The sequence below is a fragment of the Aphis gossypii genome, chromosome 2 (assembly GCF_020184175.1).
Source record: "Aphis gossypii isolate Hap1 chromosome 2, ASM2018417v2, whole genome shotgun sequence".
Lineage (NCBI taxonomy): Eukaryota > Metazoa > Arthropoda > Insecta > Hemiptera > Aphididae > Aphis > Aphis gossypii.
The window spans coordinates 76421018-76445616 of NC_065531.1; the positions used below are offsets into that span (position 1 = coordinate 76421018).

Genomic DNA, 24599 nt, shown 5'->3' on the forward strand with positions numbered 1-24599 from the left:
TTACATAACTATTACTTATTAAGTACTAGGTCGGGTTTATAAATAACACAAACTTCAAATATTCAGTAGTTAGGTACTACTAATTCAATCATTCTATATAAGGAAAGTTATATTTTTGTAAGGTGCCCATATTCATAAAATCAACTGCCCTTTTGATTTTTCCTACTATCTAATTTCGGTCCTACTTCCCGTAGAATAAGGCCTACCGCATATAGGCAATGAATATAATGATAAAATTTTTTTACATTTTTTAACAATAGGTAGTAAGGTAGTTCATACTACGATTACCTACCCAACAGGCAACGAACAGTTAGGTAACTAATAATAAGATATAGATAACAATGATAACATCATAAAAGTATAAGTAATTGAAAAAATGTCAATGTAAAATTATTATGTAAATGTTTATAAATTTATAAGTTTAGAGTAACCACTTACCAGAGCTCCGAATGAAAACGTGTATGGTGTATACATCTATGGGTGCCAAGATCTACAGTCTATCATTGGTCTAAATCAATTTTTGTAGATCTTGTATGAGTGTAAAATAGACTTATGCAAATGCAATGGCATATTTAGACCAAAACCTCCCTGCAAGGTATATCGAAATTGGGGGGGGGGACAAGATCCTTTAATATTCCATTTCAAAACAGTAAAACACACTAAACATCTTTTGTTGTATTTAAATTATATATATTTTAAAAGTGATTTGATTTAAAATTAAAATGTCCATAGTATCTATCACTTTAAGAGGACGTTATACCCGCATGTATTGTCTCCGTATTACCAACGAATACCATACCAAAATATACGTTGAACAACTTCAATTTGGTGTGTTAACTTATAATATTAAAGTGAAATGATCTATAATGAAACATAAAGGTAAAAATAATATTCGTGTTCTCAATTTTTAAGCAACTAATAAGTACCTATGTAAAATATTAATATTTAAACATCTTTATAATTCACTTAAAATTTAAAAAATCGTAAAAAACCGACAAGAATACAAATATTACTCTTACCTTTAAGTTTGATAATAGATCATTTCACTCTTATAATTTGTATATTAAGTTAAACACACTACACATCAAATTGGAGCTGCTAAACTTATATTTTCGAATAGACAAAGGTAGTTGGTAGGTAGGTAGAAATCAGTAAGAAAGAGACAATACATGCAGGTATGACGACAACGACGTCCTCTTAATAAAATTTAATTTCTGTGTTTCCCCTTAAACACTCCCTTGCCAAACATACATAAGTCTCAATATGATAAAACGTATTTATTTAAGAATACAGATTTTGATATGCACTGACCCAGTAAGGCAGTACCTAATTCAATAATAATTTAGAATATCTTATTAAGTTCATGGACCATAGACTATGGTCTTTATGAAATATGAACACTAGAACAATAGGTACACATTACACAATGAACCATGAACGAAAACTGTAAAAAATAAAATTGAGATTTGGGATACAACATTTTCTAACAATCTACTGCTGCAGTCGCCTAATGATAGCATAGACATAATAATAAATTAATATTAAAAAATAAATTATTATTATTATATTTATGGTATCGAGCCAAATTATGGATTATGAAACAACTTTTAGATTGAGAACATTATTACATAATTATTACATTATTTGGCTGCACTGTTTTTTATCAAATTATTTTTTTCATAAAAAATTTGATCAAATTTTTGATACTAGATAGTAGATTATTATCAGACATTAGTAGATAGTAGAATTAATAGTATTATTATTTAGTATAAGTAAAGTATAACACTAATACACTATTACCTTTTTGGCAATGAGCATATTACTTAGCTAATGTCTATTACGTTGTACACTTGTACTTACTAGTTACCACAATTTAAAATTGTATAAGTCAAATAAATTTACTAAACAATTGCCAATTGGTATACACAACAATATTATTGTTATTTATTGTTACCAATAATTTTAAATTCATTTTAATGTATTTATTTAATTCAAAATTAATTAAATTAAACCTAATTTTAAAACTCTAAAATATTATTTATTTTGTTTGATTCATAACATTATTCTCAGAATTTGATGCACATTAGTATTGAATTTACGATTCATACAAAAACTAATATTCATTTATTTTTAACATAATATTTTCATAAAGAAACCAATAATGTCTCTAGAAACTGTTGAACACGCTTTAGCTGAGTTCTATTGCAATCAAAATGTGGAGGTTCATAAAATTTTATTGGATTTTCAAAATTCTGTAGATGCTTGGAACCTTGTGTGGAACATGTTAGATACATCTAAAGTAAGTGATATCATTAACTACCAGAGATGAAAATTGTCATTGAGGGGGGGCTGTTCTTAGTGAATACTTATGTAAACAATGTATATTTTATACAATATTTATTTAATTATGAAAAATGATTTTAATCTCTTTTTAGCCTCATGAGATACAATTTTTTGGTGCTACTACACTTCATATTAAAATTACAAAACAATGGTTACAATTGAAACGAACTGATTATATACCTCTTAGAGATAAAATATTGGAGACCCTAATTAAATACTACAATTCATCTGGACCACCGAATGTAATAAATAAACTATGTTACTGTGTAAGGACAATACTAAATAGTAAATTTATTTTTAATATTATAAAATAAAATTATAATTAAAATGCTTTATTAATTATAAGTTCATTTTATAATAATTTTTAATTACTAATAAGTGTAATTAAAATTATTTTTTGTAGCTTTGTGCTTATGTAGTCCGTACAATACCTCATCATTGGCCAGATGCAATTCCACAACTGATGGAAACTTTTAGGAATTCTCTGTCTCAATCATCAATAAATGTCAGTGTTATGATTTTAGAAATATTAATGGCTTTACCAGATGAAGTAAGATTTTTATTAATTTATTCACCAAAACATTTTTTAAATTTAAATTTAAAACAAATCAGTGATGTTTAAAAACATTTTTTTAGTTTGGTGCAACCAAATTAGTTCAAACACAGCGGAATGAAGTAAGGAAGGAATTACAACAATCTTCTCTACAAGGTACAATTTTGTATTTTTTAATTTTTATTATTTATTCATATTTAAACATGAATATACATTATATATTTTTTATTTATTTATTTCTAATTGTTTACAAATATTTATTTAGTTTTATCTATTGTGGATAGTATTCTTAAAAGTGACAGTTTGGACCCAATTGTAGTGCACGCTTTAAAATGTGCTGCAGCTTGGCTGGATATAGGTTTTGATCTTATTCAATGTCATCAACTCACCGATACATTTATATCTGTAATTTTAAACCCTGAAAGAAGTCAAATGTAAGTTTTTTAATATATATCAAGTATAATAGTTATTATTACAATAAATTAGGTATATAATTTAATTGATTCATTTTAGGTGTGTTTTATTGGCTATTGATGCTTTGAAATCATTGTGTACACACCCACGTACATCAATATGTGTTTCAACTGTATTTGAAGTTTTAAATAAAGTGATAGTATTATCTGATAAATTATTTCATTTAGAAATTACAGAAGAGCCAGTAAGTAAATCAAATAATACATTTTTAAACTAATAAAGAAAAAATAACAATGATTCTTTGTTTACAGAATGTTGTAGTAGATAAACTTTTTGATCTATTTTTGGGAATTGGTGATCAACATTTTCGTCTATTAGTCCAAGGCCTTCTAGACGATAATACCAGAGAGTTATGTACAAAATTTTTTAATTTATTTTTAACTTGTACAAATGCTCCTGGTTATTATCCTGTAAATGAAAATTATAGTGAGAAAACATTTACATTTTGGTTTTTATTACAAGTGAGTATTTCTTTTGTTTCATTTAACAGTTAATATTATTTATTATTAATAATCTATTTATTTTTTAGGATGATCTATTATCAAATGATGCTGGTCCAGATAATACATTACTATCTATTATTAGGCCATTATATATATCTTTAACTCAAGTCCTATTAAAAAAAGTTGCTTACCCCGAACATTTAGAATCGTGGACTTCAGACGAAAGAGAATTATTTCGATGTTATAGACAAGACATATCTGATACCTTTGTATGCATTTTTATAATACTTATTAGTTATTAAACAATTATTTTAACTATGATAAATTTTGTATAGTAATGTTTACTTAAAGAACTTAAAAGGTTAGTATTACTGAGATTTTCTCTATTATGTACTTTATAAAAAAACAAAACACTCTTCTTCTACGTATCAACATTTTTGAATTTTGTTTTTTTTTTATTATTTTCAAATTGACTATTGACTTCTGCTCATACTTCAGACATATTCACCTAAATTTCATAATATATTACCTAAAATATTTACTTATCTTGCATCAACATTTTTTTATTTTAACATTAAACTAAATATATTATTTTACACTAAATACTGTTTCAGATTTACTGTTACTTCATCTTACAATCTGAGATGCTGGATGTGTTGTTGACAATCTATAAACAGGTAACATGTGATCATGAAACTGCAATTGCACAATGGCAAACTGTGGAAGCATGTTTATTCGCTTTCACTGCAATATCAGAACCGCTTCAAAGCCAGAAATCATATCCTCATATAGAACAATTAATGTCATCTTTAGTTTCTTTACCGTATGAACAAATAGATCAAAAAGCTTCCATAGCTGCCATGGATACTATTGGTACATAAAATATTAACATTATTTTATTATTGCATATGGAATACAATATACATATGAATATATTATTTTTAGGAGCATATTATTATTGGATAGAAACGCATCCATCCTATTTAGAACTAATTGTACCTCTACTAATGACGGGTCTTCATAATAGTAACATGTTTTCTTCAGCCTCTACTGCTCTTAGAGATATAGCTAAAGAATGCGGGGAATTCATTGCTCCTTATAATGATGTTATATTAAATACAGCAATAGTAAGTGTTTTATTGATCTAAATTTAGTGTTAATCTAATAAAAATAAAAATTTTAAAAAATTTTAGATTGTATTAAAGAAAATAAAGAAACTTAAAGAAGAAATACGTTTAATGAACACTGTTGGAGTTATTTTATCAGTTACATCATATCCAAAAAATAAACCGTTTATAGATACATTCATTGAACCTAATTTGGAAGCTATAACAAATATATTAGCTATTGAGGTTGATTTATATTTTATATTTTATTATTTGAATAATTTATTTAAATATTTTTAATTTATACAGGATAATACTGAATTTACTAAACATAGATCAGAGCTACAAGGTAGAATTAAAGTTCTTAATTCATTAGTATCAGCAATTGATATGGAAGTTGTAATCTACCAAATATTACAAAAAACTTTTAATCTTCTTCAAAGAACAGGAACGAAATATTTCATTTCTTCTCATGAAGATTCACTATATGCTGTAAGTTAATTAATTGTTATTTGTTTTAGTAAAATTTGAAAAATTATGTATTTAAATAGCAAATCTATTTTATTTAATATATTATTTTCCATGATATTTGATGTAAAAAATAAAAATAAGTAAGGTTATAAATACAAACATGCACCCGCCTACCAATTTCAAATACTAATAATGTTGGAGTCAGTCATTATCGGTTGCTGCTGTTCTGGCTGAGAAAAAGTTTATTTCTTTTATGGGCTATAGTATATAAATATCAGACAATTTAAATTTCATAAAATAATTAAAAATTTTCTATTTAAATTTTAAATCTGTGCGACTGTGCTATATTCATTATAATAGTTTATGTCTACCACATTATTAATTTATTATTTAGTTTCAATATATTTATAAATATAATATAGTTTTATATGAATGAAAATGATGATTACAAAGTGTACATACTATTTCACTATGACTTGAAGTTTAAGTGTGAAATACAATATCGTGCATATGACCTCCTCTGGCCTCTCTAATCGCCCGACACGCAGTTACTCGTTTTCACTCCATTGCATCAAATGGTTACTCACTATGGATGAATTTATTTTTCTATGCTTGTTCTTGGGTTCTAATTTTCCCTAAATTTATAATTTTATTTATTGACATATCCACTAAAATGTAAATAAGCCTCATCACTTAAGATGATTTTTTCATAAAATCAACAGAACATTGATTCGTTAAAACTTAATTAACAAATTCATTTGTATACCGCTCCATGATGACAAATAAACAAATTATTATCATTAAACACAATCAATTAAAACCACTTCAATCATAAATGACAGAAATTAAAAGAATAGTGCCACTAACGTCAGACCTAATAACAAAAAATTACCTAGCATTTTAAAAACTACGTTCTTTATGAAACACCCTATATATAGTCTAGTCTATTTATACTATATAACTTTTTTCAGGATGTTTGCGAATTGATGAAAACATTTATTTCGAAACTAGCCCAAGAAAGAGAAAACTGTGAGGTACCTACAACTATGGTTATTGAAATTCTTATGATTGGATTTAGAAAATCTCCACAACCTGCAGGCTTAATACTTTTCAAAGAAGTAATTTAGCTATTAATTGAGCCATACCATAATTTTATTCACCTATGATGATTATTCATATTTATTTTAGGCAGTTATACTGTTTGGACTTTATGATGCTAGTATTCCACTTCTTAAATCTACGTATGAAGAAATTTGTTTGAGAATAAAATTTATGTTTGAACAAGCATCTCCTGCTGATCAATTTAATCTTGGAGATGTAATTGAATCTTATTTATCTCTTCAAGGACATATATTCAAGAAATGGTCATTTATTGCTGTGGATAATCCAAATGTAGATTTTACATTTGTTTTCAAACTAGGTAATAATTTAATTAAGCTTTATTTAAATGCATTATGGACAAAATTACACTATTTTGTTTTTCAGCATCTGAAGCATTATGTGCTAATGAAATATTTCTAGCAAAAACAGCAACATTTTTTTTGACTACATTTATAAATATAAGTAGAGAACATAGATCTTTATTTAAAGTTTTAGACGATAATGGTCAATTTCTTGTTATGAAAATAATATGTATTCTTAGTAAGTTATCAAAATTATAAAAGTCAATTTAATATTAAGTCAATTTTTGATTTACTTACAGAGGGTGATGTAGTAAAAAGAAATTTAGATACTATGTGTGAAGTTCTATATGTGTTAAATAGAAATTATGGTGAACATTTAAGTAGATGGTTTCATAATATAGTAACAGTACAAAATATAGTTCTACCAAATGTAACCGAACAAATGAAAACTAAATTTTTCAAACGTGTACTTAAGTGAGTTCAATGACTTCTAAGTATACATAGCAGAGTTACTGTAATATTCATTTTTTGTTTTCCAGAGAAAGAGCTAACAAAAAAACTTTACTAGTTATAGTCAAAGAATTTTCATTTATTTGTCGAGGTTTAATTCTAATAGATCCTCAGAATGATGAATAACTGAATGAATGTACTAAATCCATTAAAAAGTAAGTTTTATTAATATAAATACAACATTAATACATGCAATTTATTTAGCGTATGCTTCATCATCTGATGACGATATGTTAGCTAGATCTTCTATTTCTTCGTGTTCCTTGCTACCTTGTACACCAGCAAAGTTTTCAAGTAATTCTCGCTTTTTATAATCGAGAATTAAATTTTGAATGTCTTGATCACTTGGAACAGGTGGTGGATGTATATAACGTGAACTACTAAACATAGTTGAAATGTCTTCATCATCACTGTCAACTTCTTCAAAAGCCTATAATTTAATAAATATTACAAAATATCTAACCAAGTACTGAAATAACTATATTTTTATTACCAAATCCATCTCGTCACAAATTGTTGTCTTTTGACCCAAAGCTTCTAACACTAACATAACATAAAAAAAAAATTATTAATTGAGTTTTAATTTAAACTAGGTAATACTTTTGAACATACTCATTTTTTCTTTTTTTCTTTCCATAGCCAACAAAAGACCATCTTCCTCATCCATGTATCCGTAATAGTCAGCATCTATATTTTTCATAAGTTCTGCTCTAGTACGACGTGGTGGTGGAGGAGGTTCATGTTCAAACAGTTCTCGAACACCTGGTAAATCTTTGGCAGCTCCAAAATATTTATAGCCTCTATTACCAGGTACTTCTCTGCCTTCATGATCGAGCATTCTTGGTCCCATTCGTAAGAAATCTGGACCGCCAAGTTCTCGAATTTGATATTCCCAATGTTTTTTTTCACGCAATAATTTATTGATTTCGTCATTAAGATCACGTAATCTAAACTCTCCCAATCCAGCTAAAATTAAATAAGTTGTATTAGTGTATGGAATATGAATAATGTTAAAAATATGTACCATTTTGTATTTGAGCAACTTTTTTTGATATTTCTCTTATGATTTGAACTCTCCATTTTTCAGCTGCCTTCAAGTCTGTACATTCAGTAGCTAAGTATGGCCGTCGTTCTTCCTTGCCACCATGTTCCTTTACTTGAGCTGCTCTCCACCGAGCCAATGTAGTCCTATATATAAGAAATATATAATTAATAAAGGGTTTTAGGTTTATTATGTAAATATTATTTTTTTTTTTTTTTTTTACTAGTTTAATTTTCCATGTTTTCATAAAATAGAATTAATACATTTTGTAAATCTTTTTTTTTTATAATTAATAACTGTTTTACAATCTTATGCATGTTTTAAAGATATTTTTTGTACATTTTTAATTAAAATATGTAGCTTTTACAACCTTATGTTTTGTGTTAATTGTATAAATTTGTATAAAGAAGTATCTTTTTTTAAAAAAACTCACATTGCTTTTTCCGCGTTCCTGGCCATGGCTGATTTCGGTTTTTAACGATCGTTCTTAGCTCGGTAACAGCAAAACTAAGTATTTAGCGACATTTTTAAATATATTTTTAAAAAATGCCGTACGGTGTACGCCAAACTTATAACGTAGGTAAGTACTAGCCACTAGGTAAGCAAAAGAATACAGATAAAACTTAAAACATGTATTTTATCAGGAGCAGGACTCAGGTTCGGTTCAAACACCAATAACATTGGCGACACTGGACGAAGAAAACTCTACACTGTAACCAGTGTAACCATACATAATATACGCGGCTAAATTGAACAAAAAGAAAAAAGAACATATTATTATTGTGCACAGTGCTTATTTAATATTTTGTGCATTAGTGCATATTATTTTAATTATGTTATGCAGCAGGTGCTATTAGCATGCGGTGTATCGAATGCAGTAAAAGTAAACTAATAGTTGTTAACTACTATAATATTACTAGAAATGTACATGGCTCATTGTACAAATGTACCGACAATCGGAGACCGGAGACCCCAGCTGCTGTCGGCTAAAATAAATATTAAATACCAATTAGCAAACAGCATTGAGCAAACCAATTACAAACAGAAACTAAGTGAACGAATAACGATTGTTTTTTTATTACACATTGAGTTCAGATTCGAACACGTACCTCAAAAATATAAATCGTAACAACACGTAGTAGAATGTTTTTTAATATTTTATTTAAGATTCACGTAGTAACTCAACTGAACAAATACATCATAAATGTTTTGGTTATAAAAAAATACACGATAGCAAAACGGAATCCCGAGAAATTGCTTTCAGTGTGCGAGTGTGCCACACGATGACGAGGTCTCGTTTCGAGTATTATGACAGAATAACGTAACAATTTTCGAAAGACCCTTGGATGGTAAAAAAATAATATTTCAATCGGAACAGTTAAAAGTTAACAGAAGAGTGGAATTAATTTTTCCTACAGCAGCCCCGTGGTAATGGCGGAAACAATTGAACAATAAAAATCAAATTCGTTGCGACAACGATGTAGGTACGCGTGCTACGTACAGTTCCTCCTAAAGCCCTAACGTGCACATTTTACATGCATCAAGTGCCCACTATGCAACCCCAACTCCACCGAGAGGAAAGGAACGGCTCCGGCAGCGGCTAGGCGGCCGCGGACACCGGGACCGGGCCGGCGGCGCGTGCGATGATTATCGACTTTTATTTGCCGGGCGCTTCACTCCGTCAGTCGGTGGTAGAGCCAAACCGGTGTTGCCAACACGACCGTGCTCCGGCCGGCGATGAATGGGATACTCGGGTGGGAAGCGCGGCGGTCGCGGGAACCACTGCCATTGGTCCGCCTAGGCCGGGTACGGAAAATGCGTTCTTTGTCCGGCACTTCGGCCGTATAACGTATTTACGTGCAGCGCTCTCGTCTCCCGTCACCCACCGCTCCCCCGCGCCGCCCACTGCAGTGTACGCACACACACGAATGATTGTCGTTCCCGGTTGTTCCACACCTAGCGCGCCAATTTTTCGTCGTGTTTATGTTTATTATTTTTGATTATTTTTTTTCTCTCGTTTTCACGTATCGCCCGCGCCAGTCGCCACGAACGCCGGTAATTACGCGTTAGTCGTATTGTACTCGTTTCGACGTGAATAGATATCGTAGAGGTGTATCCACGGTCGATCCGGTGACGGCGCATACGGCATACCGCGCAAAATATTATCGTCGTCGGCGGCGGCTATCTCGCGTTTTGTTTCGTTGTTATTGTTGTTGTCATAACAATATATTACCGGCGTGCACTGCCCAGTAACCAGTAACCCCGACACCGCCGAAAACATACCACGACTACGACTCGTAAAGGAACTGATAGAGAATCATCATCACGGCGCCCAAAGATAGCATACCCGGTTTACTACACACGGACACGCTTACGACGCACAGGTGAGCAAAATTTTTGGCGGCAACTCAAACGACGCGATTCTAAATCGCGCGTCGACCGACCGCGGTCGTTTTTAAAAATCCTAATCGCGCCGCCCCGGCGTAAAACGATCGTTCGGCGCCGGTTGCCGGGTCCCGCGCTCCGCCGGTAGATAAAAATTCTACAAGGTCAGACCCGGGGTCCCGCCATAATGGATCGCGTAAGCCGACGGTGGTTGCCATGACGACGGCGGCAACGAGTAGTTCCATGCATAATAGTAGTAATAATAATGATTATTATTATTATTATTATTATTGTTATTTTTATTTTTATATAATTATCCCAAAGTACACGATAAATAAATCGAAAAGTGATAATAATAATATACACTGTAGCTTTGTGCCTTGGTATATTATTGATACCGCCGTCGTATCAGTGACGATAATATTGGGATTTTATCGCGTCTGTTGTCATTTTGCGCGCACACGGCTTGGCCGCGGTACCTTTCGACTAATTAGGCGTCCCGTGTCGTGGTGGTTGTAGGTTGTTCTCTACACGGTCGATCTGGAAACAAAAGAAAAACACGTGTCCCCTTCCAGAGCGGTGGTCGATCACGCGTTAATCGGTTTGTTTTCTTTTAAAACGGTTACGCGGACGATGTATTTTGGACGAATCGTTCTCCTCGTGTGGCGCGGTGTATACTCTGAATGTACTCCGATCGAAGGTTACCGCGATCGGAATAAAAATTCACGGGCCGACGCTAGGGCCTTTCTTCTTTGTTATAGAAAGTCCACCACCCGACCTGCGTGGCTGCGTGTACGAAATGAATGGTGCCGGTGCCAGAGCGTGTTCAATCTCAAGGTCCGTTTCACCCCCTCTCACCCGTATCGCACGGCGTTCGCGGGAACGTTGAACGTTTTCCCTCCAAACCACGGTCCACTAACCGAACCTTCTACGAAATGTGTGTCCTGTTACGATTGTTCTACGCTCAAGGTTAACCGACGTTACTCGTTGTTATTATTGTTGTTGTTGTTGTTGTTGTTTTGGTGGGCGGCGGCGGAGTGCTATCCCCTTTGATGTCGTATCTCGTTAATATTTATGGTTTAGGAGGTATTTTCTTCGCACCTCGTTCAGAAACATTTAAATTATTTCGTCGTTATCGCGGTATTTCACAGACACTACGTGTACATTGTGCCGACAACAATACGTACGCGCGTATAGTACACGTAATTAAATTACGCGTTAATACTAATGATTTTATTAATTATTATTATTATTAGCATTGCTACGTGTCGTTACAATAATTTTACCAATGTTTCTCTATATAGTAATATTAACGTAGCACCACACGTTCGCCTGTTGTACAACAGCACATTCCCCTAATACATAAACCACTTATTAAACCGTTTACACACGTTATCGGTTTTTTTTTCTAATTATTTGCCAATTGAACTCCGTTTATTGGGTTATGTTTGTTTTGTTCGTTACGAGGACATGTTTTGTACTGTAGACTATCGTTACTTACGGTTTGTGTTACAATTACTACGGTCGACGGTGTTTTTTAATTTTATAATATAATCGGTCGGTCGATAACAAAAACTTAATATAGTAATAATAAATAATATCTAATAATTATTTTAGTCAGTACCGATCGCGTTCGCGCGTGTTGTTATCATCGATGCGAACGCGTGTCGAATAATATAATATATTATATTATTTTTGATCGATGAATGAACGCCGCCAATATTATTTTGACTGATCGATTTTTTTTTTTTTTATCATTATAACATTTTCTGATAACGACGGCGATAAGATGATTGAATTACTCAAGGCATAACGGTTTAAGACGTGTGTAACGTGCGTGCCTGCACGTATGAGAAGCCGTAGTATTGTAATACTTTGAGGAATGAGTCAATCACCGATTAATCGGTGAATTTCCCATCGATTGCGGCCGATAAACGATAGATAAAACTATTTACGTAAATATATCATTAAACATTTAGCTCGGTTTGTACCTAATAGTCGTATGATTTTATGTTAGGATTTTGGACGACTTGTTTTAATTTCTCTATAAATCTTTGTTAGTCCTATTCCGTTTAATATAGCAACACTTAACCGCGTGTACAAAAGTAATATAGTAAATGACCATGCCGCGCCTTAGCGTCTAAATCCTCCAAATTTGGCGACCGATATTTATTCCGTTATGGCGATATTGCTTTAATATTTTAATCGGTACAGTTTTAGTATCAATGTGTTTTAGGTTAGTCTATAGAAAAACAAAATAATTTTGATATTTTATAAAATCTAATAGAAATTGATGTAGATATAAAGCTTAATATAAAAATGGAAACTTTGTTCTTAGAACATCGTATTCGTCATCGATATACGCCTCGAATTATTCATAACTGAAAACATAATTTCAAATACGTTTTTAGAACAAACATCATAACATATGTCGTATTTTAGCAACCAAAGGCTTACCGTCCCCTTTTTTCAAATGCGAGTATATTGATTTTTTAGTTTAAACCTGGAACGCCATCTTTTGGCTTCAAACATAACTATTTATGAAATAACTGTCAAAAGCTTCGAATACATTTTCTTAGTTAATTGTTTGAATTTTTTCTGCTAGAAGTCTAAAATATACTACAAATTGTATATTAATGTATTTTGTCAATTCAATATACAACAACAATTATAATTAATATGTACTGTTTTTAATATGTTTTAATTTAATTTTGTTTTCAGATATATTAATTAAACAATCATCATGGATCTTGGAACATTAGATAGTCTTACTTTCTATCAAGATTGTATAGACTTTGACATGAAAAGTGACTATGACCGTGTGTTATCAAATAACAGTTTCAACTATGATGATTCGTTGTCATTGAATGATGACAATATGATGTCTATGATGGATCCGCTCAATTCTGGGTTATGGCTCAATTCTGATTCCGATTCACATAATCATTTAGACTTTATGGAAGGCGACTTAGAATCGGCTATCATGGTTAATCCTAATTCTGTTATACCATCATCCGCTGCAGCTGCAGAAATAAAAATTAAAGACGAACCAGTTGATGTACCAATTATACCAAAAACATACCAACCTATTATGATTAAAAAAGAGAAGGTTGACCCAGTGGAACCTCGAGAAGTTATGATTAAATTTCCAGAAATTAAATCAGAAAATATAAATATAAAATCCGAAAACATGCCATTAGAAGTTACTAAAGTGGAAGAACTCAAAACTATACCAAAAGCTATTAGGCTTTCTGATTTGTTGAGTCAAACATCGAGTACTGGACAACAGAAGACTGAATTAATGACTGTACGTGTAACAATGCCATCATCCTTGCCTACTCTAAAGACAACTGTGACTTCTAGGACAGTTCCAATTTCTTTTGTTAATAATACCATTTCTGGGCATTACAAAATTGTTAGGCCTAAACAGCAAATAAAACCAATTCAATCGAGAATCAATGGCAACAAAAATAATGAGAGCATGGGTCTTTATCCAAGACCTACTTATTCTTACTCATGCTTAATTGCTATGGCATTAAAAAACTCAAGTTCTGGATCTTTACCTGTTTCAGAAATTTATAATTTTATGTGGTATGTATTTAAGCAACTCATGATAATATGTTAATTAAAATATCTAATAATTTGATAATTGTGTTATTTTTATAGTAAACATTTTCCATATTTTAAGACTGCCAGTAGTGGATGGAAAAACTCTGTTCGTCACAACCTTAGTTTGAATAAATGTTTTGAAAAGATTGAAAAACCAATTGGTAGTACAGGTGCCCCAAGAAAAGGATGTTTATGGACCATGAATCCAAGTAAAATATCAAAAATGGATGATGAAATGCAAAAATGGTCGCGTAAAGATCCCTCTGCAATTAGACGTGCAATGCTCAATCCTGGTAAGCTATAAACAAAATTAATTTGTATAATTTAACTATTTATTAATTATAAATGATTATTTAGAACATTTGGATTTACTGGAACGTGGCGAGATGAATGAATGTTATGATCGGCGTGACAATTATTTCTTTGATGAAGATGAAGAGGAGGAAGAAGAAATAATCAGTCAAGAAATGACATCAGAAGACGACAGAATTAGTGATGTTGAAGAGGAATCTGATAATGAGTCAAGAATTGATAAGGATGATTCTCCATATCAGTTAATAACGTTTGGGTTGGATGATTTAGCTAACCTTAATGACCTTGGCAATGATGTAAGTTGTAAAATTCAATAGAAATTTTAATTTTAATAACTATCAAATATGTAATAATTTCAGATTGATGATGAAGAAGAAATCGAAGAGAGTTCAAATGATGGTAGCTTTGGCATTGAAGCATCAGAGTACAAAACAAACTTTGACGATTTGATATCTGTTCAAGATATGCCTATGACATATGTAGTTCAGCCCCCAAATAAGACTGTAATCAACAATAAACGGCCGTATCAACAACCTTTATTTAAGGGTAGTTATGTGTTGACTAAAAATGTTACATCAAACGTACCGAGTCCAAAGCGGAAATTCATAAGTAGGCCAGTATCAATATTAAGAAATATCTAATATGAATATGTAATGTAATATAAAAATAACTTGCAGCCTTTATTAATTGCAATATTGGTAAGGTGCATGTTAGCTCGTTCTGATGCCCCAATTTTGTGTGTGAATATATTTTTGGTACCTTTGAATCTGAATAGTCAAATCATAATAAATGACATATCATGTGTGTTATGTAATATACATTTATACCATTTTATTTTATAAGAATATTCATGGTTATTGCAAATTGTAAAAATCATGTATATACTTGTTATATGTACCTGTTCTACAGATACTATTTTAGACTGTTAATTTTAGTTCCCAATAGTCAATTACTAGCTATTACTTATATAACATCTTTATTTTATTTTAAATAATATAAGTATAAATTAATAACTTATTTAGTGTACTGATATTTTTTCAAGGAAGTATAAATATCATGTTTAATTAATGTGTATAATTATGAATATTATAAGTTTTACACATTTCTTTCTGAAGTATTAGGTGTAATTCGTTTATTTGACAAATGCAATAATAATGCAACTGCAATAATGTCAAATAGACGAGTTACACCCTATATATTGATTTTTATTATTTTTATTTTGTTCTATTTTATCAATTTGTTTCCTTTTTAATAACTTAAACTCAATATTATTTACATAAGTATTTATGTATTTTTGTATAAAATGTGTTAAGAGTGTATGATCTTTTTATAGCTTAAACAAATTGCTAAAACAAAACTAAATTGAAATGTAATATTATTAATTATATTTAAATGATATTGATACTTCCTTTAAACAAATATATTTTTATATTTTATTTTTTTTGTTTAAAATATAATTTCATTGTAATAATTTTGTGATTAGTATTTTAACTTTGAAATAAAATCCCAGTCAATAAAATTTTATTTCAATTTTGTACTATATGTATCTGTTATGAATTTAATAAATGTTTAATGTAATCAGGATAAGTTGAAATACTAATTTACATTATTACTACTGTGAAAATAATTTACAATTTGTTATGGTTGACTATTCAGACTCGTGATTTGTTTTTTTTTTTTTTAATGTACTATTTGGTTGATTTATTTTATGGTTCAATATATTAACTAAATCTAAAAACAAAGATTGGGGTTAACAGTACAGCAAAGTATATGCATAGAAATTAACTTAAATAAATATAAAATATTTTGGTGACATCCCTTTGGGGGGATTATATTTGTTTACAGTGAGATTTAATCTTCCAATATTTGGTATGAATTGGTTAAAGATGTTTGTAAGTTTAATTACATTTTGTATGATATGGGTTTTTAATGTTGTTTGTCATTGTCTACCTTCAGTTCACTATTTATAATAATACAGATATGGAATTACATTGTAATTCTTTTTATAAAAAAGATTTTGTCTCAATATTCTATACTGTATTGCATCCTGTTTTAGTAAGAAAAACGTGCCTATTTTGACTACTAATACATATATTATGTGTTTTTCTATCAATATATAATTTTTATATCTTTTTTAAAAAAATTACCATATTTGGTAAACCAACTAAGGATTAAGTTAACCATAGAAGACATTTTCAATAGAAGATTAAATTTTATAAGACACAAAATGTCAATAAATTATTTAAGCATTATAGTTAATTAAAATATATTCATAAGTAATTAGGTATAATGAGGTAGTTTTTTTGAGTGTCAGAATTATTGTAGTATTGTATATAATATAACATATGAAAAGTCTGCAGTCATCGGTCAGATGTGTACCAGAGTTCAAAATGCATTTATATTGTTTAATTTATTTATGAATATACTATACCATATATATATATTTATATTTGTACTTTTTCCTGCTTAATATTTCATCTGTCCGATGTGTCAATTCTATTAAAAATAAATGTCTTGAATTTTAAATTGTATTTTATTTGTGTTATATTACATATATAATTATTGAACATCCTACATCTAATAGTAATTATCATTCATTCATATTCATTGTACAAATTGTATACACTGTATATAAACATGTTTGATATCACTTTTTAAAATATTTTAGATACTTAGTCCTGTCAAATGAATCATCCAATTCCTCTATTATTTTAACCTTTTGTTTTGGCTTCCTTGCTTCCAATCTGCGTTTACGTTCTTCATCACTTATTGAGTTCATATCTAAAGGTAACTAAAATCAAAAGTGAAATTTATTGTTTAACAAATATATTTAAACAATAAAACACTTACTTTAATTATCATACGAGGATCGTTGAATCTAATGGTAAAACTTGAACCATCTGGCTGAATTACTTTGGTAAGGTAATGTTGTGGATAAATGTTTCGATGAATTTTTGTAATAGCAGCTGATTTGCTACTAAAAAAGCGACTAAATCTAAAAATTAATATGAATCAAGTATTAGTTTATTAGTACTCTAATTTAAGCAAAATATACCTAATATAAGTATATTATGAATTGACATCAAAATAGAAAATATATAATAACCAGAGGATTTATATTTATAATTTTTTAACAGCTATATGTACTAAAAATTTGCCGCTTCCATTACCTATAAATAAAAAGTCTCAGTATCTACGACATCCTGTAAAATATTCTAAATATTAATTATAAAAGGTACCTAAATCTCAGTATTTCTTAATTCCAAAGAATTATTCTTTAGGAAGAAACAAATGTTTTATAACTCTACCAACAATTTTATATCTGTAATCTGTCCTAAGTTCTTCAATAAAGGTTAAGGAAAATATTTATGTCTGCTATTAGTATTTCAAATTATGAATATTATGAATTAATTCATCCGCAACTAATATGTATTAGGTACTAAATAAATGTGAACTTTTAGGCAATTTTTTCGCTCGCTTTTCAGATATTTAGCCTGCTTAGAAAACATTTCCATGGCTGTTACGGAATTTAAAATCTACAATAATAATTTTTGGTTTACTGGTTTACTTGGTACTTAGCTAGGAAACCTAGGTACTTTCTTTTTGACTTGTAAACTACATAACTATATATTTTAACAGCATGTGCCGAGTGAAAATAACTTTAATATTCTATTATAGATGTATTGAAAAAATCCATTCAACAGAAAAACACCAAAATTAATTTATAAATGTAGTTTATGTAAAAATAATTGTATTGGTTTATTAATTTTAAATACAAAAATGGATATTTATTAATTTATTATACTAACTATACTAAAAAAAAAAGGTTATTTAATATGATGTCATGGTTTGGTGATTTTAAAACCGGGCAACCCTAATTATAAATAATTTATAATAGGTACAATAATTTTTTGCAAATATAAATTAATAATTAAAGAATTTTCTATTTCCTTTTTATACAAAGATGTTTTTAAAAAAGCATTATAAAAATTGCCGTACAAAAACTAACTCTACCTATTGGGAAATCTAATTCTTTATAAACCACATAGCACAATGCTAAAATATTTTTAAATCATTTGAAAAGCTGCTGATAACTTTATAAGTACCTAATCGTCGAAGTTAGAAAAATGTAACTAATTATTTTTGGCAAATATATACCTTCTAAATTCTAAAGTAAGCTGAAGATATTGCAGTATTTTACTGAAAGATAATGAAAAAAAGCGGGCAAGTGGGTACCGCTCTGCTGTACATTAGGAGGTGGGGTGGACCTCGGACTAGGGTAGGTTACATTTGAATGCAATGGTAGGTATCATTGTATACGAAAAACGATTCTGAACGGAGATGATTTGTCAGTCAAGGATATATTATATTTAAATATTGCCATGTATTCTAATTTGAAACAAATATTTTATTTTTCAATTAGGACGCATTTGCAAAAGGCATGGTTAATCAATTTTTCTAAAAACATTGCATGTAGTTATCATAATTCATAATACCTTATATTATCATAGATATGTTTGAGGATAAATCGTTATCGTTACGCGATTTCATTAAAATTTAAAACTCAAACGCTCAAAACATTTTTCCTATAATAACGCTTCAAATTGTCTCTATGGTTTTTTGAAGCAAAACTTATGAAAAACTTAATATTGAATTTTTTAACGTTAGATATAAATACAAACAATTTTATGAATTTTGAACTACAAAATAATTTGCAAATATTCATGATTTTGACGAATTTTTGTCAAAATTTGAACTTCAAATGCTAATAAAAAAAAATTGTGACTATGTATTCTTATAATTTTTTAATCACTATAAGAATAACATATGAAGAACTTTGTATAAAATTTTCAAGTATTTTGATAGGCCATGAAAAGCCAAAAAAATTTTATCGACACTTCAAAAAAATTTTTTCAGAAAAATTAAAAATTTCAGTTGTCTATAAATAGCTCAAAAAAACTCAAAATATTTTAAAAATTAAATCATGTAAAGAAAATGCCAATCTAAATAACTGGTAAAATTTTCAAGTATCTACGACTTATACTTTTTGAATAATAACAAATATTTAAAATCGTTTGAGGCTAAACCGTTATTTAACGCGGTTTTGTAAAAATTTAAAATTCAAACACTCATAAAAATTTTTTGTCTGAATCCGGTAGAGTTTTTTTTACAGATATTTGAAGAAAAATTTATGGAGAACCATGTACCAAATTTTCAAAACTTAGTTATAAAAGAAAAATTTTTTACGATTTTCCAACCACAAAATTATTTGCAAATTTTCGCAATTTTGACATATTTCGTATAAATTCGAACTTTAAGTACTTATAAAAAAAAATTGTGACGATTTTGGATTTTTTTTTATCACTTTAAGAACAACTTATAAGAAACCTTGTATTAAATTATTTTCTGGTCAGCCAAAATTTTTTTATCGTTATTTAAAAAAAAAATACTTAGAAAAATTGAAAATTTCAATTGTCTATAAATTGTTCAAAAAAAGTCAAAATTCTTTGAAAATTTAACTGTGTATGGAGAACGCTAATATAAATATTTGGTGAAAATTTCAAGTATTTACAGTGATTAGTTTTTGAATTACAACCATATAAAAAAATCGATTCGGTCGAAAACTGGATTTTCGTAAAAATTCCCGTTTCTCCGTCATTTTTTTTTTTTTTGTTTTGCTCGATTTTTTTGAAAACTGTTGGAAAATGTTTACTTTTTACCTCTATAATGCACCAAGGATATTCACTTTTACATCGGAAACCACCCCCATAGTTTGAAATTGGAGCATTATTTTGACTAGTTATGCTGTACACACACACACAAAAAAAAAAAACACACATCATTGTAAAACCAATACATTCATCACTTCGTTCAGAATCTAAAAAAGTTCGTAAGTAGTAGAATTCCAATTTATATAACATATTGACAAACATCACAAGACACAATGTCTACAAACTTGAAATACGAACAAATAATTTGGATTTTTTATAAAAAACATTGAATTAAAAAAATTATAATGTAATTAATAATAATATATATTTATCAAAAAATGTATGTTATAATTCTTAGATTAGACTATAGTAGCGGGCTGCCCGCACAAAATGAAGAGTTTCCAAAAATCCACAACCTCCTCCAGACATACAAAATTTAGATGATGATGTCAAATTTGTCTCGTTGAGCACGATGGATTAAGGGAATTGGAAATCGGGTGAGGATTATTGTGCTAAGAGACACATCTCTCAGCTCTACATTATTTGTATAAATAATAATTATATACATATATTATTTTACTCGTATTTTATATTCCTCGAAAAAATAACTATCAATATTTATTTTTAAACTAATCTTATTTGAATAATTATTTTTATTGAAGTCACTACAAACACAATTCAATCACCAATTATTGTGTTGTCAAAACAGATTAATCTTATGAAATTTCAGGTATAATGTTTTCATTTTTAAATAAACATCAATGTCCCAAATTTAATTTATAATATTTAATTAATAACATTTAATAATTTAGTTTTATTAAAATTAAAATTTTAAGTCTATACCTAAATGTATTTATAATAATTTTATATCAGTTAGGTATATTTATTACATAAGTACATCTTAGAACTGTTGTAAAGTTTAAAGTTTACAACAATGTCTGCTAGATGGTTAAGTAAACGTTATTAACTCAGTTATCAATGTTTTGTCCTTCGTCACTGATGATCAACCGCTGCAAAAATGTGTTCATAATTCGTGGTTAGTCATAATTTACAACTTATAAACTTATATTATGAATTATAGTTTATGATTTGTTAATTTCTGATGTTATATTGACTAAATGCCTAAATATAAGTGTCAATAACAATGCGATACCCAATTAATTATTTTCAACCTCTTAAACCTATAAGACTAATGCCTCACCGCTGCATAATATGCATTATATTATAAATCAAATATCAGACAATAAATACAATGATTAATGATAATAGAACAATTTTAATAATTTTTACAATTGCTGAATTAATTTCCAAAAATTTGCAATTTTATGACTATGAGGTATATTTAATGACAAATAAGTAAATGTTTTAAAAAATCATATAATTAATAATAAATAATAGTGATACACAATAAGATGATTAATCTCACAGAAAAATAGTAAGAACTTAAATTTAGAATACATATTACACCTTAATATCTCAGTCATTATTAATGTTTAACTTAATGATCTTAAAATTCTTGATACTTTTTTATTAATAAAAGTATATAATGCAATGATATAAACTCTCATTTTTTAAATGAAAACCCCTTTATTTTACCTAAATTATTTTGTAAATTTCGTTTTTGAAATATTGATGTACCTAAGTCAAAATTTGAACAAGTTTTGCAATTTTTAAATTAAGAATAGAAGTATTTAAAAAGGTCTTACAAAAATAATGAATACATATAATACTGGTTCTAGTGTTATAATTTAATATATATGAATCATTTCAATAAAATATAAATTACTATACCTCCCACAGAGCTTCAAAATCCATTTTTATAATTTCTTTTATCCTTAGTATATAAAGTTAAATAATTCTAAAACTCTTTATTTAGATTTTGTTTTTTATATGTATCAAATTTTTAAGGGAAAATGATCTAAAAAAATGTAATATTTTTAACAGGGATTGTTATTAAAAAACAGAAGTTTTTATTTAAAACTCCAAGTCAGATTTTGAATAACTGCATTATTAAAAAAGAAACAGATAGGTGATTTTGCTAGGTGAACCACCCTATATATTGATTTATACTTGAGATTAGTTTAATACTAGTGTAGAGATAATTGTTATATTTAGATATTAGGGTAAATCGGTACCAAAAAAATATTGAAACATATTTATTATTCTATTAGGTACATATTATCTGCTCATACTTTTACAAGTTAAAAAATAAAATATTTATTCTAACACATAGAATTTGTTAAAACAGAAAGGGTTAATCAAATTAAATTTGAAAACAATTTTTCTTTCTCTAGACAAGTAATATAAATTATAATACCTTACATTACTATAATATTAAATAAAATATCCAAAACTTTAAATTTTTACCTGGTGATATTAGTCATATTTCTATTCTATTTACTGCACTGGTACCAAACAATGAAACGGAGTGTAAGTGTTTCTTGGAATTTAAAAAATAAAAACTTATAGACAATTATTATACAGAACAATTTTTGAATTTTAATATGTTATTGGAGCTGGAGACGACAGAGAGCCAGTTATAAGAATGATAAAAATTAAAAATGATAAGAATCCGATTGATGATAACGGTCTGAAATCGAAAAAGTATTACCAACGTTTAATTTATGATATATATTTATTACTAAAAAAATATATATATATATATGGACTATAGAGCTATAAAAAAAAAAAAATAGTGTCGTCCAGGAATTAATAATAATAATAACATTTTTAATTTGTGGTGTCGTCTAAAATATGTCTAATCGATGATCAATGATCACAGACCAGTCTGGTATCTGTGTATTGTAGACTTGTAGTAAACTTGTAAACAGCACATATAACTGCTCCATTTCCATCGGTTCCAGATTCCGTTAAACTTTAACGCCAGTTGATGCTGTTTCAGAAAATCTTGTTGAAATACCTATCTGAAATCGTAAACTGCTGATTTCTCAAATAAATTTGTCAACCACACCTTCGGTTATGATCGATTAGCAACCTTAGTTCTCTTCATTACGCACACTTGTGCGTCGTCTGTTTTTTAAATTGTATATACTCTGCACAAATCACGTACCGAACCATCACCCATCTGTTTTCGCTTTTCACTGTAAACAACATGTCAACATTATAATCGAAGATGAATTAGAGCTGCGCCATTTCCTTCGGTCTGCAAAAACCGAATAACAATTCACACCTCATTGACGGCGGAAGATAAAATCGTATTCTTAATTTTGTTACAGCAACCATGAACCAATACAACAATACTGAACGAAAACGGTCGAAACTTGGCGTATATTATAAAAAAATAATGTAATGGTTGTGAGTTTGTGAAACGCAGAAATATGTCGCCGAAGTTAGGTTTGTTAAGTTAGGCGATGGCCCTCGTACATAACGTATAACACATACAATTGTCTACCATAATTTGAAATTGTTACATTTTCATATTATTTTTGACGATTGGCATATAATAAACTTTACAACTTTGGTGCACAACTCAAGAATATATTTATTATACATTTTTTTTATTATTAATAATAACTAATAAAGCTTCAATTACAAACATTTTAGCCTAGAGTTAATTACAAACTAAAAGTATTTTTACAATATTAAGAAATAGAACAACGAACATATGTTATAAACAGGAAAATCATAATTTATCGTCTAAACCATATTTTACATTTATTATACTAGCTGATTATTATTATAATTATAATTGTCTACACAATACTGAACACAAATAGCTTCAACTATGCGCCGCATCAAAACATGCGCCTGATAAATCTTTTAAAACGTTTACACACAGATCGACGTTTCCGTTTGTCCTTTACCCGTGACTTTCAACGTCGAGTTCTTCCAGACATTTTGCTTCCGTTGTTGTCATAGAAGAATGCAACGTCTTAATCCCGGATTCAAAGGCCATAAATGCCACGTTTGATATTTGGGATTGAACTATAAGTTTTTTTTAGTGGATTTCCCAAACCACAATTTAGTCATGTTCATTTCCACATTGAACCTCTAAACCTCCACGCTCCACATTTACCTACGACACTGGTTGTAGCTATAATACACCTATACAGTTGTTACTTTTTAGTCTATGAGATAATATCTGTACTCAGTTAACTTTTTTATTGTTAAAATATCTTATTTTAATCAAAGCAAAACATTTTCCTTGACTTTTTCATCGATACTTATTATATCTTTCTGGATTCTTTTTTGCCAGAATTTTTTACAACCATCACAT

At 29.0% G+C, this 24599-nt stretch overlaps 4 protein-coding genes and 1 long non-coding RNA gene across 5 annotated transcripts; 2 read left to right on the forward strand and 3 right to left on the reverse strand.

Moving 5' to 3' along the window:
• The first annotated feature begins 1747 nt into the window (after positions 1–1747).
• LOC114124719 (importin-13) lies at positions 1748–8719 on the forward strand. The gene is made up of 18 exons (XM_027988068.2): positions 1748–2299; positions 2436–2609; positions 2747–2893; positions 2980–3052; positions 3162–3330; positions 3410–3554; positions 3622–3831; positions 3900–4082; positions 4428–4686; positions 4759–4940; positions 5007–5165; positions 5229–5411; positions 6362–6508; positions 6579–6810; positions 6876–7031; positions 7093–7267; positions 7333–7458; positions 8391–8719. Exons 1-17 carry the CDS (start codon positions 2162–2164, stop codon positions 7427–7429), a joined length of 2829 nt encoding a protein of 942 aa, XP_027843869.2. The 5' UTR covers positions 1748–2161; the 3' UTR covers positions 7430–7458; positions 8391–8719.
• LOC126550269 (uncharacterized) lies at positions 3216–4547 on the reverse strand. Its single transcript, XR_007604316.1, has 3 exons — positions 4450–4547; positions 4208–4321; positions 3216–3314 (listed from the first exon to the last, which is right to left on the reverse strand). It is a non-coding gene; the product is annotated as an uncharacterized LOC126550269 (long non-coding RNA).
• Positions 7448–8945, reverse strand: LOC114124721 (pre-mRNA-splicing factor ISY1 homolog). Its single transcript, XM_027988070.2, has 5 exons — positions 8779–8945; positions 8328–8491; positions 7916–8269; positions 7797–7846; positions 7448–7733 (listed from the first exon to the last, which is right to left on the reverse strand). The coding sequence occupies exons 1-5, from the start codon at positions 8802–8804 to the stop codon at positions 7500–7502; spliced, it is 828 nt and encodes a 275-aa protein (XP_027843871.1). The 5' UTR covers positions 8805–8945; the 3' UTR covers positions 7448–7499.
• Positions 8946–9324: 379 nt separating this feature from the next.
• LOC114124720 (uncharacterized) lies at positions 9325–17182 on the forward strand. Its single transcript, XM_027988069.2, has 5 exons — positions 9325–10729; positions 13452–14321; positions 14397–14632; positions 14697–14947; positions 15011–17182. The coding sequence occupies exons 2-5, from the start codon at positions 13474–13476 to the stop codon at positions 15290–15292; spliced, it is 1617 nt and encodes a 538-aa protein (XP_027843870.2). The 5' UTR covers positions 9325–10729; positions 13452–13473; the 3' UTR covers positions 15293–17182.
• LOC126550268 (39S ribosomal protein L55, mitochondrial) lies at positions 17166–22911 on the reverse strand. The gene is made up of 3 exons (XM_050201457.1): positions 22730–22911; positions 17502–17646; positions 17166–17442 (listed from the first exon to the last, which is right to left on the reverse strand). Exons 1-3 carry the CDS (start codon positions 22744–22746, stop codon positions 17299–17301), a joined length of 306 nt encoding a protein of 101 aa, XP_050057414.1. The 5' UTR covers positions 22747–22911; the 3' UTR covers positions 17166–17298.
• Between the last annotated feature and the right edge of the window lie 1688 nt (positions 22912–24599).

Excerpts from the sequence above, each read along its gene's own strand:
- LOC114124721 (XM_027988070.2), bottom strand. The coding sequence starts at position 8,804 with ATGGCCAGGAACGCGGAAAAAGCAAT. Across the intron at positions 8,492-8,778 it reads AGGAACGCGGAAAAAGCAAT|GACTACATTGGCTCGGTGGA; the intron begins GTGAGTTTTTTT and ends TCTTATATATAG. Across the intron at positions 8,270-8,327 it reads AGTTGCTCAAATACAAAATG|CTGGATTGGGAGAGTTTAGA; the intron begins GTACATATTTTT and ends ATTTAATTTTAG.
- LOC114124720 (XM_027988069.2), top strand. The coding sequence starts at position 13,474 with ATGGATCTTGGAACATTAGATAGTCTTACTTTCTATCAAGATTGTATA. Across the intron at positions 14,322-14,396 it reads GAAATTTATAATTTTATGTG|TAAACATTTTCCATATTTTA; the intron begins GTATGTATTTAA and ends TTATTTTTATAG. Across the intron at positions 14,633-14,696 it reads ACGTGCAATGCTCAATCCTG|AACATTTGGATTTACTGGAA; the intron begins GTAAGCTATAAA and ends ATGATTATTTAG.
- LOC126550268 (XM_050201457.1), bottom strand. Across the intron at positions 17,443-17,501 it reads ATCCTCGTATGATAATTAAA|TTACCTTTAGATATGAACTC; the intron begins GTAAGTGTTTTA and ends TTTTGATTTTAG.
- LOC114124719 (XM_027988068.2), top strand. The coding sequence starts at position 2,162 with ATGTCTCTAGAAACTGTTGAACACGCTTTAGCTGAGTTCTATTGCAAT. Across the intron at positions 2,610-2,746 it reads TAAATAAACTATGTTACTGT|CTTTGTGCTTATGTAGTCCG; the intron begins GTAAGGACAATA and ends TATTTTTTGTAG. Across the intron at positions 4,687-4,758 it reads AGCTGCCATGGATACTATTG|GAGCATATTATTATTGGATA; the intron begins GTACATAAAATA and ends TATTATTTTTAG.